This window comes from Molothrus aeneus, chromosome 23 (assembly GCF_037042795.1).
Source record: "Molothrus aeneus isolate 106 chromosome 23, BPBGC_Maene_1.0, whole genome shotgun sequence".
Taxonomy (NCBI): domain Eukaryota; kingdom Metazoa; phylum Chordata; class Aves; order Passeriformes; family Icteridae; genus Molothrus; species Molothrus aeneus.
Window position 1 is genome coordinate 4,656,474 of NC_089668.1, and position 15,753 is coordinate 4,672,226.

General features: G+C 50.7%; 1 protein-coding gene across 1 annotated transcript; it reads right to left on the reverse strand.

Annotated features, from left to right (window-relative positions):
* Positions 1-5,138: 5,138 nt before the first annotated feature.
* CITED4 (Cbp/p300 interacting transactivator with Glu/Asp rich carboxy-terminal domain 4) lies at positions 5,139-7,252 on the reverse strand. The gene has a single exon (XM_066564838.1). The coding sequence runs from the start codon at positions 6,984-6,986 to the stop codon at positions 6,372-6,374; it is 615 nt and encodes a 204-aa protein (XP_066420935.1). The 5' UTR covers positions 6,987-7,252; the 3' UTR covers positions 5,139-6,371.
* Between the last annotated feature and the right edge of the window lie 8,501 nt (positions 7,253-15,753).

Genomic DNA, 15,753 nt, shown 5'->3' on the forward strand with positions numbered 1-15,753 from the left:
GGAAAAGCAGGACTTGATCCATACCTTGGTGTAGCAATTATGAAGCAACCTAACGGCAGACTGTAACCAGCATCTGAAAATGGGGAGTGTTGTAACGTGCTGAACAATGACATGCCCCAGAAGAGCCCCTCAGCGTTAAATACTGCTGAGGTGGACCACAGTGTAACCACTGGCTTTTTAAACAGCAGCATGTTATCAAAGGTTTGAGGTGCAGATCCCTGTTTTCCCTCTTCTTCAGGGCAAAGGCTGATCTGGGAATTGGGCTGGGATCAGATGCTTGCGAAAGCAGCCACTTGCACAGCTTTTACTGCAGGCTTAGTGCTTCTCCTCTGGAATATCACTTGGATTTGGCAAAGAGCTGCTTTCCCTAATCCCTATTCATGCAGAGACATGTGGAGGTTCCTAGGAATCCCTGCTGCACTAGGGACTTGGGCTCAGCAAAGTGGGAATACTCCACAGTGGGATTCTCAGTTATTGTTGCAGAAGCACTCCAGCAGAGTCCAGCTGCAACAAATCACACGTAGGATCTTAGAGATATCCTCATCAGCATGTGCTTGAGACTTGAGGATCTGGAAGAGGGAACAACACAGATGTTTCTGGCATTGACACAGCCAGACTTACCTCTGGTTTCTGTTGTGATCAGCAAAGCCCCTGATACATGGAATGCCCTGCCTGGTCCCCTCATCTGAAGGCATTCGGCCTCATTGTGGCAGCTGTGAGACTCTTTGTCTCATCTTTGCCATTGGCTTCTTGAATCCAAATTGCTCCTTTTCCTTGGCAAGGTGATTGTCAGGGAGCCCATGCTAACAGGCAATGATCAAGGGGCTCAGTGCTGTCCAAATGCAGAGTGGGATGGAGTTGGAGGTGGTGGTCACACTTTCCTTGGGAGCTGCCACCTGCCTCTTGCCCAGGAGCAGTGCTGGGACATAGGGAGGGACTCACCTGTAAGACAGGACTGGAACTGATGTGTGGAGCATTCCCTGGACTCTGCTGCAGGTGCCAGTGTTTGTGGGATGGGTTTCCTTAGCAGCCAGCTTGTGTTTGAGGCTGTGACTTGTTTTGGGAACTGCACAGGATGACCTCAGGCACAGCCATAGTTTTATTTTTATAAGTTGTCAGTATTTGACGAGGAACATCTCCAGTTTTCTAGAGGAGAAAACCACATCTGAGACAGTTCTGTAGCCAAGAACGTGAAAGCTATTTGAATATTTCTTAGTAACTGTGTTTTGGAGTTTTAGGGTGAGGTAAACTGTAAAATCCCCTTTCTTCCTCACCCCTGTGGAAGTCCAGAGGATTCATGGGCAAAGTCAAGATGTCACAAGAACAAACTGTATTCTTTGGCTGTTTTGAGTAGGAACAAACCATCCCCAGAAGTGTGCTGCAGAGAAACAGAGCAAAGCTTCCCCCTGCTCGAGGAAACTCAGACAGGCTTTTCTCTAGAGGCCTGAAGAGACAGTGGTGCAGAAACTGAGGTCCCAAGATGGCAGCATGAGGAAGAGGAGCAGATGGAACTCCTCACTCCAAACTTTTGAGGCAAATGCAAACCTAGCAATACAGGGTTTAAAAGAATGAAGAAACAGAGCCCTAAAACTAAAACAAGGTTCCAAAAAAATCCCATCCCCTCAAGTTTTCAAAATCTGCCTGGACAAAGCCCTGCCCTGCCTTTGAATACAGTCCTGCTTGGAGCAGGGGATTGGACTGAATGACCTCAAAAGGTCCCTTCCAGTCTAAATATTTCTGTGGTTCTGTGATGGATGTTTGAAATATAGAACAACCAGACCTAATTATAGCATTGGCAAAATCCATGACACATCCATCTAGAGCTTAAACCAGTGCTGTTCCCTCCCCCATGCCATAAAGCTAGAAACAGGGCAGAAAAAGGTGATCGCAGTCTACAACACACAGTGGTTCTGGGTCAGGGAGACACTCAAGAGGAAACATCTCAGGAGCTCCAAAATCATTACTAATGTGGAGAAGAGGAACAAGAAATGATTGGGAATTTGGGGACACAGAACAAAGTGAGGGGGTGGTAGGTTTAAAATGAAGAGGAGCTTAGCTTAAGCTTCTTACAAAGACCTTGATTTCTCCCCTGTGGATTTCATTGGCATAAGACATCACTGAAGGAAAATATATCTATGAATTAAATACAAACAAACCAACCAAACAAAAAAAAACCAACCTCAAAAAACCCTCAAAACAAAACAAACATCCCCCTGTTTCTGAGTCAGGAACCTTTGATTCAGGAGATCTTTTGAGCCACAGGCCAGTGGTTTTGGCCATACAGAAATGTTCAGGTATCCCCAAGTGTCCATGCACCTCCTATACTGTCAGAAAGAATTTCAATGAGTGACACATTGCCTGCAGAAACATCTCTGTTCACTCAGGTTTGACCCTCTGCTAAACTTGCAGAGATCAGCAGATATCTCCCACCACACAAGGGAAAAAGAATTCCCTGTCACCTTCTCCTTTCACTTATATTATAAAATTCTGTTGCCCAGCTTCTTCCTGACTGAGGAGTCCCAAGCTATTCTGTGGCTTCTTTTGAATAACATTCCTCTACACCTCAATTGTTTCTTTTTTCTAAAACTAGAAAAACCATTTTTCTAGTTTTACATTATCATTTTTCTATAAAGAGACCAGAATTTTTCACAATTCACCCTCATGGGTCTGAATTGGCTGTTGGTTCTGTAGGGCATTCACTGTTTGATTTTACTTTTCATTCATCTTCTCATTTTCTAGCCTTCCTTTTGCTTGTCTGGCTCCTCCTGAACAGCAAGCTGAGATTTTTCATAGAACCATTGTCACAGTAAGATCTTTGCTGAGTGTGGCTAATTTAGAGCCCAGCACTGCATGAAGTCAAGGAGGATTAACCCTCTAGCCATCATTTTGTATTTACCAGGCATTGCTCATGTTATTGCCTGGCCACTCACTGTTAGCAGATCCTGCACCAGACTTTCACCTTTGCAACTCTACATCACCCTGAGCTATCAACAAACTTCATCACCCAAGAGCACGTGGGCAGAGACAGGCATGTGGAAAAAGGCCTTGTCTTTCTGTGCTTTCACACTCATGCTCCCAGAGGCTGCCTCAAGCCCTGGACATGACAAAAACAGCTACAAAACCTATTTGGAGAGTTGCAGAGGATCCAGCCTAGGTGAGGGGGCAGGGTGAGGTTTGAGAACCTCCCTTCTTCCACAATACAGAAAGTAAATCTCAGAGGTACCTCAGAGGAGAGGTGCTTGTAAATAAGCTCTCTGTGTGAGGAGTTCACTCCAAGCTCCCCAAGTGCCAGGCACTGTCATTCAGCAGCAGTGTGCAGTGCTCTGCAGAGCCTCTCAGTCCCTACCAAAGCTTTGGGGGTCACCCTGCTGCCCCCCTGCCTGCTGTGGGATGGAGAGCTCAGTGTCAGCTGCATGGGAAAAACAGAACTGAGCCCTGTTGTATTTTTGGTGAACCTTTGAGGACCTCACCTGCAGACCCAGGTTGCTGGATTGTCCCATTGTGCCACCTGTGTTCACAGCCACCCTGCCAGGGGGCCTGGGCAGGCAGGGTGCACCACACAGCTGAGTGCAGAGGGCGACCTGAGCTGTCCAAGCTGCAGCTTCTGCTGCTGTACAGGTCCTGTGTGCCTGAGCAAGGCATTCAGACCTTGCAGCATGAACCTGCAAGGGGCAAACTGCACCTGAACTAAGAAAGCTTTGCAAAGAAAATGATCACAGCACTTGGCCAGTCGAGCCCAGACAGAAAAAAAACCCAAGCCCCCAGCAGAAATAGCAGAAATAAGTGGTTTTGACCTGGGTTTTCTAGAAAATCACAGACTGACCACACTTAACAGGGTCTTTTGGGGAATGGGGGTGACATACTCAAGAAGCATTGAAATAATCTCAACTGAGCCTGCTGGGACAGACTCCCAAGAAAATCCTGACTGTCAACCCCCAGTCACTCCACATCCCTGGTATTATCAGTTCCTGTACTCTGACTTAAATCACCAGCACCTTTCCCAGGGCAGTGCACAGCCCTCAGAGAGGAGGTACAGACAGGTTCCTCTGGCCATCAAGTGCAAAGTGCTCATCACACCTGGTCCTGGTGAGGCTCTGCAGAAAGTGCTGAGTTGACAGTCCTCATCTGTGGGGTGGACACAGCTCCCCACTTGTAACTGGGACACTGGAGGTCACAGTGCTGTGTACCACAGAGCCTGCACCCCCCAACGAGAACTGACAGCCTAGAAAATGCTTACCTTGTGGTTGAATTACTTTTATTCTGAGGTTCACTGCTAGCTCTTCACTGCTTACCTACAACCTGCAGCTACACAGAGACAGCAAAGTTCTTCCAGGTCTCCAACAGCCCATTGCCACAGAGCTGACAGCCCAGGCAGGGCTCTCCTACCTTCAAAAAAAGCCCCAGCAGTTATTTTTTGACCAGGTCTCCAGCCTGTACAGGCATAACCACCAAAAGGACAGGACTTTACCAACTGGTCTTGAGTTGTGCAAAGGACAAGACCAGAGGACACTGACAGACAGTTCAAAATGGTTCAGCCATTGCAATAATAGCATCCACAGCCCCATTACTACAGGGCAGGAAAGGAACACTTGGGTATCTCCCTCAACTCTGCAAAGGAACTGGCTGGAAACTCTTTAAAAAGGAAAAGCCAAGCCCTGTAAGAGTAGGAGAGCAATGGCTATCTTGATTTTTAGAGCCTTTGTTGTATAGAAAACTGCAGCAGAGAGCTGCAGCCTGGCTGTCAGAGGTGCACTCAGTCTGGAAGGAGTCACCACCCACTTGTCCAAACAACTCTAAATCTTTAAGTCCTTAAAAGTCCTTTAAATCTATATCTTTAAGTCCTTTCCAACCATTCTGTGATGCTATCACCTGGCTCAGCCAGCAAAAGCAGCCATTCTGCAACAGAGCAACACCATCCACATCTATAATTCCTCCTCAGTACAGAAAATGAGCATCTCACCCTTCCAGCCACACTTCAAGGACTTAGTTCCAAGCATTAAACTAGAAACCCAATCCTTCCAACTCGAGTATCAGGTGGGGCACACAAGTGCCAGGACCTACAGCCCACCAGCAGGAGCAAAGGCATCGCTTCTCCCAGTGCTCCGCACTGCACGGGCACTGAACAAACGCACACGGGAGATATTTCAGCTTTTATTCGCAAATCCATCTGTACATTCCGACTCGCCGGGTGGCAGCTGCCAAGGGCCGGCAGCACCAGGGGGCAGCAGCAACCAGGAGTCACCGGAGCGCCTGGAAACAGGAGCCAGCGGAGGAAACCGAACCCCGCCGGCTTCTGCATCTCACCTTCTCTGAGCAAGGGAATTGGAAATCGAGTCATCTTTATCACATTCAGAAAGGTGTTGGATTTAGAGTCCTGCGCGTTCAGCATAACGATCTCGAGTTGAAGCGACTATTCTGCAGAGCAGCTTGAAAACTATCCCAGGCTTGCTTTTCCCAAAGCCAGCATCTTAAAGCTGCAGTACTCTCCAGGCATCTTTCCCAGCAGTCCCAAAGCCAAATAACAAAAGGAGCCCTTGCAAATAAATAATCACAGGAAAATAAATAAGATTAGAACTGAAATATACAGTTACATGGTCTTTATTTGGTTTCAGAGGTGGAAAAAAGTGGAGCCAGACTGCAGCTTTAAGCCTCATGCCTGAATCAACCTCAAACACTTGGTAAATTTTACAGCTGATTAGCAGTACAGGTCCGAGATCTGAAGTTCCACGGAGATGAACATTTAGGCACAAACGCACACCCTTCCCCAAGGCATACTTTATTTTTGCGAGTTAGAAAAAAAGCCTGCTATGGGGAAGTGCCCCTTCCCGAGCTGAACAGACATGACTGAAGACCTATTTACTGTCACAGTAAAACATCCCAACAAATAACTAACCCCACCCATGGTTGCAAGGGAAAACTGGTTCAAACCATGCACCAGGGAGACAATTCTCTCTCAGGATCCTTCAACTCCACTGGCACCACAGATTCCACGAGCAAATCCAGCTACCAGCAGGGCTTCCAGCTGCCTATGGCTTCTTGTGCTCCAAGCCTAGTTGAGGAAAGTCATAAGTCCATTATTTCTACTTAAGCCAGAAATCCTGTTAATGCCATTTAGAGGCAGTTCTACAGCAGGAGCTCTTGATCTGCTCTTTGTTTGGGGTGCACCAACCTCCTCTCCAGAAACTCCCACACAGAAAAAACACACAGAAGAGAAAAGCAATCCATTGCAAGCCAGTGTCCGATGATTGTCCCTTTGGGGAGGGCAGGAATCCAGGACAGGGCAAGGCAGGGGAAGGGAGGAGGATGGCAGGTGGGGAAAAGTTAGAAACAAACTCAAAACCACCAAGACACAAGGAGGAGCTCAAAGCCCCTCAGCAGCTGATGGCACTGGGTTGCTGTTTGCTAACAAAGTCTGAAATGAAGTCGAACTCGTTCTGTCCCAAGAATAACTCTGGCAGCTCCTGAATCCGGTCCAACCCCAGTTCCAGGACAAGGGATGTCAAGACCTCCTCATCTATAAGATCAGTGTCCATAACATTCAATGTCAGCGCCGGGGAGGGCATGTGCTGCATGCCCGGGTGCTGGCCCGGCCCCACTCTGTACTGCTGGGCACCCGCTCCCATGGGCCCGTTGCTCATGCCCAGCGGGTGGCCCTGGTACTGGGTGTTGAGTTTTTGTAGGTGCATGCTGGCCATGAGCTGCTGGGTGCCCACCGGCCCCATGTACTGCTGCTGCTGCCCCGGCCCATTGAACATCATCGCGTTCTGCATCTGGTGGTGGCCCATCTGTCCGCTGAGGCTGGCTCTCGGCCTCATGGCACCGTCCATGCCAGCCCCTCCGTAGGGCATCATCTGAGCGGCGCCGGGCAGCGTCCTCAGCACATGCTGCCCGTGCTGCGGGGGTCCCTGCAGCCCGCTCACCCCCATGCGGTAGCCCTGCAGCGCGGCGCCACCGTGGCTCATCGGCATCATCATATGCTCGGCCATGCCTCCAGGTCCCCAAGAGATGACAGCGGCTCGGCCACGGCTCCCGGGGACGGCTCCGCGTCCCGCTCCCGCCGAGCCGGCTCCGACAGAAGATCCCGGCGAGCTCCCACCTCCTCCCGGGGGAAGGCACCGCTCCGCTGGCTCCGCTGGCGGGGGAAGCTGCGCGGAGCCCCCGCCGGGAGCGGGGCTGTGCCTGCGCGGTGCGCGCCGCTCCGGGCTCCGGCAGCGCTGGCTCTGCCGAGCTGGGCTGAGCTCCGCGGGGCTGGGCTGGGCTGGGCTGGCCGGGATTCGCCGCTCCGCTCCCGCTCTTATAGCCCGGCGGGCGGGGGCGGCCCCGGCGCCCATTGGAGCGCGGGCGGGCGGCCCGGCCCCGCGGGCGGGAAGGAGGCGCGGCGGGATCGTTCCCGGCTTTGCTCGGCTCCACAGTCCCGCCACTGCATCCTTGTGGCACTGCAAGCAGCTCTCTGCAGTCACCTCTCCGCTGCCTTCCTCCTCTCAGTGCCCCTGCCCAAGTCTTTGTACCCGCTGATACGCTGGGGATCAGGTCCCGCTGCGGGGCTTGTGCTGGGCTCCCTGTTCACTCTGAAGGATGCACCTTTGTCAGGTGCTCCCATGCCCGAGGACAGCTGGTGGCATCAGCTGCGTGGTTGGTTACTCGGTCGGAAGCATCTTCCTAGCAAGGATGCACCAAGCTTCCAAACACAGACGGTACTGAGGGTACTGGACACACGGGGGTTTGCTGATGTAGCTGCCTGCAGCAGTGGCTTTGTCACCTCTGAGATGAGCTCTGTCTCCTGTACCCACCCACTGAGCTTTTCTAGCCAAATTATACCACCATGGGTGTAGACTACAGCAGCTCTGGTGCTCTCTTCGGGACGTGGTGCATTCCAGTAATGTATGAAAGAACAGCAGTGATCTTCCTTGTCGGCTTTGTGCGTTGAAGGAACCTCGAGACTTCCTTATAAAAGGAACTTATATTAGTGTTGCATAGTTACCTGCTTGGAAGGCACGGAATGACACAGTTCAACTTGCTTCCCCAACTTCATTCTTTGTCTCTGTCCTCTCCCAGACAGCTCTTAACCACAGCATTACAGACCATGGCACTGGTGGTGACAGACAGAACTTTCCTGCTGGCTTGGAGCAGGTTATTTGTGGAGTTTTAAGTGTTCAGCACGTTCAGGGTACTCACAGACCCTCATCAGCAGAGGAAAGGTCTAAGTCAGGCAGCATGGGCACCTTAGGGGGGTTCTGAGCCATGGTACTCACCCAAAGGGTTACTTTTAATGAATATTTCTGTATCAGAATTCTTTAAGCCAGCAGCTCAGAGCAGGGAACACCTGGGAGTTTAATTAAAGAAGTTTAATTAAATATTAATTTTCTTTACACTGAGTTACACTTAAAGGTGTCTCTGACAAAGAGAACTGGCCAACAGCAAATTCTTCAAGATGCCAGCAGCCAGGAATGGAAAGTGTCTTCTCTTATCTGGACAGAGCACAGGGCCATAAATCTTCAGGACATTCTGGGAGCTGCCTTTGTTTGTGCCACCTTCTGCCTTGTTGGGTGGCTGGGATAGGTTTCAGGTGTTGTTGGTGAGCCTCTAGCTGATGAATCAGTTGGTTAATTGTTCATTATAATTACGTAATGATTGTTTTTTAACTCTAGAGATTTTGACAAATGCATTTTTAGTTCTAATAAACACACGCTCACATACATAGACCTGCCTGCCTACAAGTTCACATGCAGATGCACACCCAGGTGAGAAATAAATGCTAGGGGAGTGTCTGCCCTGCTCTTTTCAGAGGCATCCAGCCATGAAAACATCTCTCACTTGGAGGAGAGGTGTGGTGTGTCCTGCAAGACCTGGGCAGGGGCAGGAGTTCTTGGACAGGAGTAACAGGTGGGAAAGGGCTCTCCACAGCATTTGCATTACTGAAGACCCCAAATGAATTGCTCTTCATTTTGGAAACAAATCAGCAGATGACAGAACATTCTTGCTTAACACAAATGGGAAGGTCCCCTCTATCTCTCTCCTCACTCATGCCCCTTCTCCTGCAAGGGTAAAACCAATCAGCTGCTCATCCAGTCTGAGAAGAATTTGACCAGAAATGGAGCTGTGTCCCAGCTTTGTGCCATTATCCCTAAATATTTCCCCAGCATGACCTGGGGTGCTTGAGAAGAGCCAGTGCCTGCAGAAAGGGAGGGGATGATGGGAGGCAATGGGCAGAGGTGTCCAGAGAGCCACAGCTTCCATGTTTGCCATGTGTGTGCCAATTCCCTGTGCTCTGTGTCCTGAGGGCTCCCTGTTCTTGAACCAGTAATATTTTATTTTACAGGGACCAGCTTGGACAGTGTGCTGCAATTCTCTCTGGGAGCAGAGCTGGAAAAGGGCTGACCATTTCTGCTAGCACCCCTCTCTGCTCTTTTTGGCCCAGAACAACCAGTGGGCCCTTGTTGTGCTCAGGTCTTGAGGATTAAGGACCCAAACCTCTGCAGCCATATTTACAAACACTGTGTGTGACCCATCCAACCCCAGGCTTGTGTCTCTGCCCTGCCATCTGTCAGCAGCCCAAGGACAGGCTGCCCTTTCTGGGAAGGCAGATAAACTGCCAGATCCAGCCTTGGGCTCTTGGTCAATGAGCCCTGATTGAAGTCACCACATCAGCCACCTCCACCAGTGTGTCATTCACGCCTTCCTGACATGGGACTTCCCAATGTCTTGGGGTGATTTTATGGTGATACTGTATTCCCTAATCATTTGCTTTATGCCCAGAAATGGCTGCTGTAGCTTTATGATGGACCAGGGGTGGTGTGAGGAGCCTCGGGCTCCTGCATGGTTGGGTTCAAATCCCCTCTCTCTCTCTCCAGTGTGCTCAGGCTGTGGTGTGGACCAGAACACTCCTTTGTTCCTTTTGTTGGATTAGATTTTTTGCTAGCTTGAAGCAAGAAGTTTGTTTTTTCCCTTCCCCTAGCCTGGAGGCTGTACTGGGAATCCTCTTGGCAGCTTCTTGGTTTTTTTCCTTTGAACTGTTTTGGCTTTGATTATTTTACTTTTTTTTTGTCTATCTGGGGAGCTGGCAGGGGCCACCCTGAACCTGTGACCTTGGAGAAGCTGAACCAACACGAGAAAGGACACTGGAACCCACCAGCTTTGCCTGCTGTGAGGAGACCCACACCAGCAAGGTTCCCATCTATTCTGCCCAGGGGCTCTGTGAGCTCCTGTTCTCCCCTTTCCCTGAGACAAAGGGGGGCAGCTGCCATCTACACAGCCTAGGGAGGGGTGGGGGTTAAGGTTTTGCAATTTTGATATTTAGCATTTATTCAATCCTTTTCTGTGCCTTGCAGGCACCCCTTTGTTTTTCGGTTTGCTTTTTGGTTTTGTTAATAAACAGTTTTGTTGGGTTTTTTTTCACTTTCACCCACTGGTATTCATTTCTCATTGAAAAAAGGGATTACTGGAACCCTTCTCTTTAGAGGAAACACTAATTTCAGAGAGTTTTCTCCTGAATTTGTCTCCAAACTGAGACACCCAGGTCTCTACTGTACTGGCTGTACTGGTACCATCAGCCCTGTGTTATCAGGGTGCATTACCCAGGCTGGGGATTGCTCACATTGTTGTTCCAGTGGCACCAGTTTGCCTTGGTGTGACTGGGGATGTGGCAGCACTGCCCAGGTGTCTTTGTCCCAGGTCAAGGCATCCATGTGGCTGGGCAGAAGTTCAGGGATCTGACCACCAGCACTTTGCAAATCCTTTCTTTTCCCTCTTAGGAGGCAGCCTGATTCACAGCTCTGTGCCACCATGATTTTGTGTGGCTGAGCTGTTCCCTCCACACCTTTTTGATGCCTGGTCTCGTGCATTGACTGTGCAGCTCCAGTGGAATTCCAGTGGTAAACTCCTGCCCTAAGCTCCCCAGGGATGAGAGGTAGCACTGCCATGTGCTTCTGTAAGCACAAAGACTTTCACCTTGCAGGTTCACCAGCCCACAGCCAGCTCCTTGCTGGTGGCTCGGGCTCCTGGGAAGAAAGCTACAGAGGAAATGCAATGGTTTTGGACCATGTCATGTATTATCTCATTTTCTTTTGGTATGAGAATCCAAAATAAACTCAGGCATCCTGCATGATCTCCTAAGTTCTCCTTAGCAATACTGATCTTTGACCTACATTTTCTGTAGATCACAACGATTTCTTATTCTAAGATAACTAGTAGGATTATTCTTTTTTTCAGATACAATGAATATGATTTATGTTCCTTTACTATGCAAGTAAAATCCTTTAAATTCTCCCTCCAGAGACCAATCTGGTTACACAAAAGGATACTGCCAGGCAGAGGGAGGCCAAACTGATCTGATGGACTTGGAGGGTCCCAGGGCCCACAGTGCCCACCCCTCAGGGTCTGCTTTTCCCTTTCTGGTGCATCTGATTCCTTCAAGTCCTGCCTGGGGACACCTCTGCTGCCTCTCCCTGCACTGCCAAGGGGCTGAAAGATTTTCTACCTAATGTTTGATTGTCTTGGGACAATCAAATATTATAACTTTAATCAAATACTCACCATCAGCTGCTGAAGGTCTCTGTACCAGATCTGGAAGGATCCTAGGGAGTCTCTGCTGCACATCTAATGCTTTCCCAGCAGATTTGTTTATTGACAACCAGGAGATGAGAAGGAGGTGCAATGCACCCATTTTTAATTTGTTTAAGGACCATGGCAGTTTGCAAACCTCAACTCTGGAGGTGAGAAGTTCAGCAGAGACTATGGTGCTATAAATACTGAACCAGGGACAAATTCTGATGGAATTTCTTCAGTTTGGCTTTAAATAGATATGTCAACAAGCCAAGATTTAGAATTTTAATTAAATATTAATTTTCTTTACACTGAGTTACACTTAAAGGTGTCTCTGACAAAGAGAACTGGCCAACAGCAAATTCTTTGAGACACCCTGGTACCCCAAACCTATTTCTTGCCCCCAGATGGGTCTGCCATGGCCAATTAAGGTGACAACCAGCATTCACTGGGCCGGATGTGGGGAATCTGTGGTTCCATCAGGGCCCAGCATGGAGGTGTGGTGGATCTGAGCTCCCTGGGGGCTGTGAGTGGGGCAGAGCACTGGGAAGGTGCCCCAGACACTGCCTGTCTGGTGATGGTCTGTGGAGCTGAGGTGAATTACAGGGAAGGACTTTGCCCAGCACAGTCATGGTGCCGTGCCATCCCTCAGTTCATGTGGGGCAGGAACAGGCTCGTGCCAGCATGGAGCTTCCTTGAGCAAATGCCTCTTGGATGAGAGAGATGGGATGAGTGTGGCTTTTCTCATTTCTCTGAGAGCAACTATGGGTGTGCAGCAGGAAAGACTTTTCATTAAGATTTTGAAAACACCCAGATATTAAGGAGGAAAAGCAAAGAGCTCAGATGTGGCTCCTCTCTGGGCACCAGCAGCTGCACAGCCACACAGCAGCCACACCCAGCAGCAGCCCTGCATCTCCTCTCCCTGATTTCTGCCTGGTAAAAGGGTCCTCCAGGAGAGCAGAATCTCCTGTGATTCTCATTTGCATTTAGATGGAAACACTTCATGAAAAGCAGGAGCTGCTAGGCAGAGCCAAGGGGTGCAAACAGCCCATGGCAGGGGGCAAAGGGGGGCTTGAGCCCCCAGAGCCCCACTGGGAGCAGGGACTGGTCTGCAGCCAACAGCTCTGGGGAGCCATGACCCTGCTGGGGTGCCACGGATGGGAAGGCTGTGCTTCCTCTCAGCTCTGTGGGAGCCTGCCAAACGTGCAGGTGTGCAATCTCCTTGCACAGGCTTCCTGTGTGCACTGCTGTGGGCCCACTTGTCCCTCAGCAGCATCTCACCTGCCAGGGCACTAAAGGGTGCAAAGGTGGCTGAGGCCAGCGCCAGGCAGGAGGGGTTGGTGCTCCCTGAGGAGTGGCAGCACAGCTGATCCCAGTGCCCCGTGTGCTCCAACCACCAAGCTGGCTTGCCCAGGTTGTAAACAACTTTTTTTTTTTTTTTCCCTCTGGGCTAATCTTACTCTGTGGGGGCAGATAACATCACTGGAATTTTTCCAGTGTCCTTTGCAAGAGCCTCCTGCTTTGGACTTTGGCTGAGATGCACAAGAATGAGACACGAGCTTCCTCAACTGCTTTCTCGTGTTTGCTTTCCTCTGGGCCTGCTTCCTGCTCTGCTCACTGCTTCTGGTTCCTGGTCTCATGGAGAGTGACCAGAGCCAACTCAGCACCACCTTGTTGTTGCATTGTATGTGCAGGGGTTAGGCCATAGTGTGCACCAGCCAGCCTGCTTCTAAGCTTGTTATCAAAGCCTCAAAAATTTGTCAAAGCTATTAGAACATAAATTGTGCTAAATTAAGGAAGAAGAGGCTGAGAAACCGAATATCAAGACCACAAGAACTAAATAACAGAAAACTATGAAACACCCAAACTATAATCATATACTCTGAGAAGTGCAGGCAGAAAATGAGTGAACAAGACAAAGGCACCAATCAAGAAGTGTGTGCTTAGTAGTTTGTAAAATCTATAAATATGTGTGTAAGGTAAACAATAAACAACTTCTATTTAATCATATTAGTCAGTTGTTCAAGAGTCCTAAATTTCCTGCAATCCTTGTGCTTCCCTGGGTGTACCTGTGGGCTGGGGCTGGGATGCTGGCAGGAAGCAGAAGGGGCAGTGGGGTCTGGGCTCTCCTCACTGATGCCCTGCAGAGTGGGGCTGGCACTTGCTGAGCTCCTGCTTTGCATCCTGACTCATTCCAGGGTGGCTGCTTTGGGTTTAGGCCTGTACCATGGCTGGGGTGGGCTGCATTCAGCCTCAAAGGCCCACAGGGGTTCTTGTCCTGTGGCAGAGCCAAACCCAGTACAGCTGATGTGGTACCTGAGCTCCAGCCCACCCTGCTGCCTGTCCCAACCCTGCCCAGAGATTCCACTTGTGCCCCTCAAGCCCTCAGGGTCTGACAACAGAAAATCTGTCCTGCTTTGGAGAGGGCTGGCAGCCCAAGCACCCCTCAGCCATGGATGTGCAGCCTGAGCCTGGCCCAGAGGGCTCTAGGTGCTGCTCTGAGCGTGGCAGGACAGGCAGCCTGCCAGACCAGTCTGCCAGCCCAGCCTCTGACATGCCACAGGGCCCTGAGTGTCACCAGCTCGTGCCTCAGCAGGGGTGGTGCACGTGTCACCGCTCAGCCCTTCCCCGTGCTCTCATCCCTCCCCAGCACAGTTCTGTGGCTTGCTGCAGCCAGGGAAACTGAGGCACTGACCCTGTCCTGCTGCTGGCCACAGCTGAGCCACCGCCCTGCACAGGCCTGGCTTGTGCTCTGTTGGTGTTTCCCACTTCTATTCTTCCTTTCCAGCTGGGAGTTTTCCAGGTTTCTGTATGGAGTCTGTGGTCCACAGACAATGAATGAGCTGGCTCTGGTGTCCAAGGGAGGATCCACTCCCCAAGTCATGGGGCTCTGCTCTTGCACAGTGCCCTCAGCCTCATGGCTGTCCTGTCCAGGCCCCCCTGCATGTTCTCTCCTTCCTAAAGACAAGCCAAGGAGTCAACCCTTCTCATGTGAGTGACCCATAGATCTGCTTTGGGGTAAGAAGGCTTTGCCCAAGGCCTGGCTCACATCACTGCCCAGGCTTGTGGTCACCACTGCATGGCCTTTCTGGATGTCCTGGTCACCACAACTTTCCTCAGGCTGGATTTGAGGCACAGGTGGACAGAGCAGGCTGTGGTTTCTCTGGCAGGAAGCCTGCTGTGTCCTGTCCCATCACAGGTCAAGACTGCCTCTCCTTGGGTCCCCTGCCATGCCCTGTCCCTCTGCCCACTCCTCCCAGGACCTGCTGTGGTGGTGGGCTCAGTGGAGATGGACAGCACTGGGGATTTCTCACTCAAGTGCTGCTCCTGTGAGACCCATTGTTCTTTGGGGCAGGGAGCCAGAGAGGTTTGGGGTTAATTCTTGTTATCTGCAGGCTCCTGCCCTGCTACTGTGCTGGGGCAGATTAGCTGTGGCGGTTTCTCTGCTCTGCTCTTGCCTCATGCAACTGACTTGCATTTGGAGGTTGGGGTAGTCAGGGCTGTGGTGGTGAGTCTCTCTGGGGGCTGTAGAATGGTGTTTCTTTCATTATCACAGGAATATCTGTTGCTGTTTATCTGCCTTCTCTTTCCTTCGTGTTATGCAACCTCCTTTTGAGATGTCAGTGGTTGTTTCTCCGGGGTTGATGTAGCAACAAAACTCTTGCTGGTATTTCCAGACCCTCATGGCTGTAACATCCAATGTCACACCTGCTCCTCTCTGACTGCATTAGGATCCCCAAGTACTTTTCCACTCCATTTATGAGTCCAGGTGTTGAGCAGGGAGTACAGCAAAGCCCTGGGAAGATGCAAGCTTGTGAATGGGCTGGGTGCTGGCAGCTCTGGTTCGCGTGGCCAGGGGAGGATCAGGGCTGGTGACTCAGGGCAACTGAAAGTTTTGTCCTGGGAGAGCTGACTGGGATCCAGGTCGCTGGGACCTGTTTGTCAGGTTCCTATATTTGCTATTCACTAGCTCAGTATTCCTGAAAACAAATTGTGTTGTTGTCACCTGATTGGCATCACAGGCGTCAGAGCGCAGAGAGTGTCCGGCGTGGGGAGCCTGTTTGGGTGGCTGGATCCCAGCTTTGCTGTGGCCACATCTCAGCCCTGTGCCTGCCTGCAGCCAGAGCTGCTCCTCCTGCCCCTGCAACAGCCCTGGTGCTGCCTGGGACCTGTCCCGCTCCTCCAAAGCCAGGGCAAAGCACCACAGCCTTT

Coding starts and splice junctions, on each gene's coding strand:
- CITED4 (XM_066564838.1), bottom strand. CDS start 6,986: ATGGCCGAGCATATGATGATGCCGATGAGCCACGGTGGCGCCGCGCTG.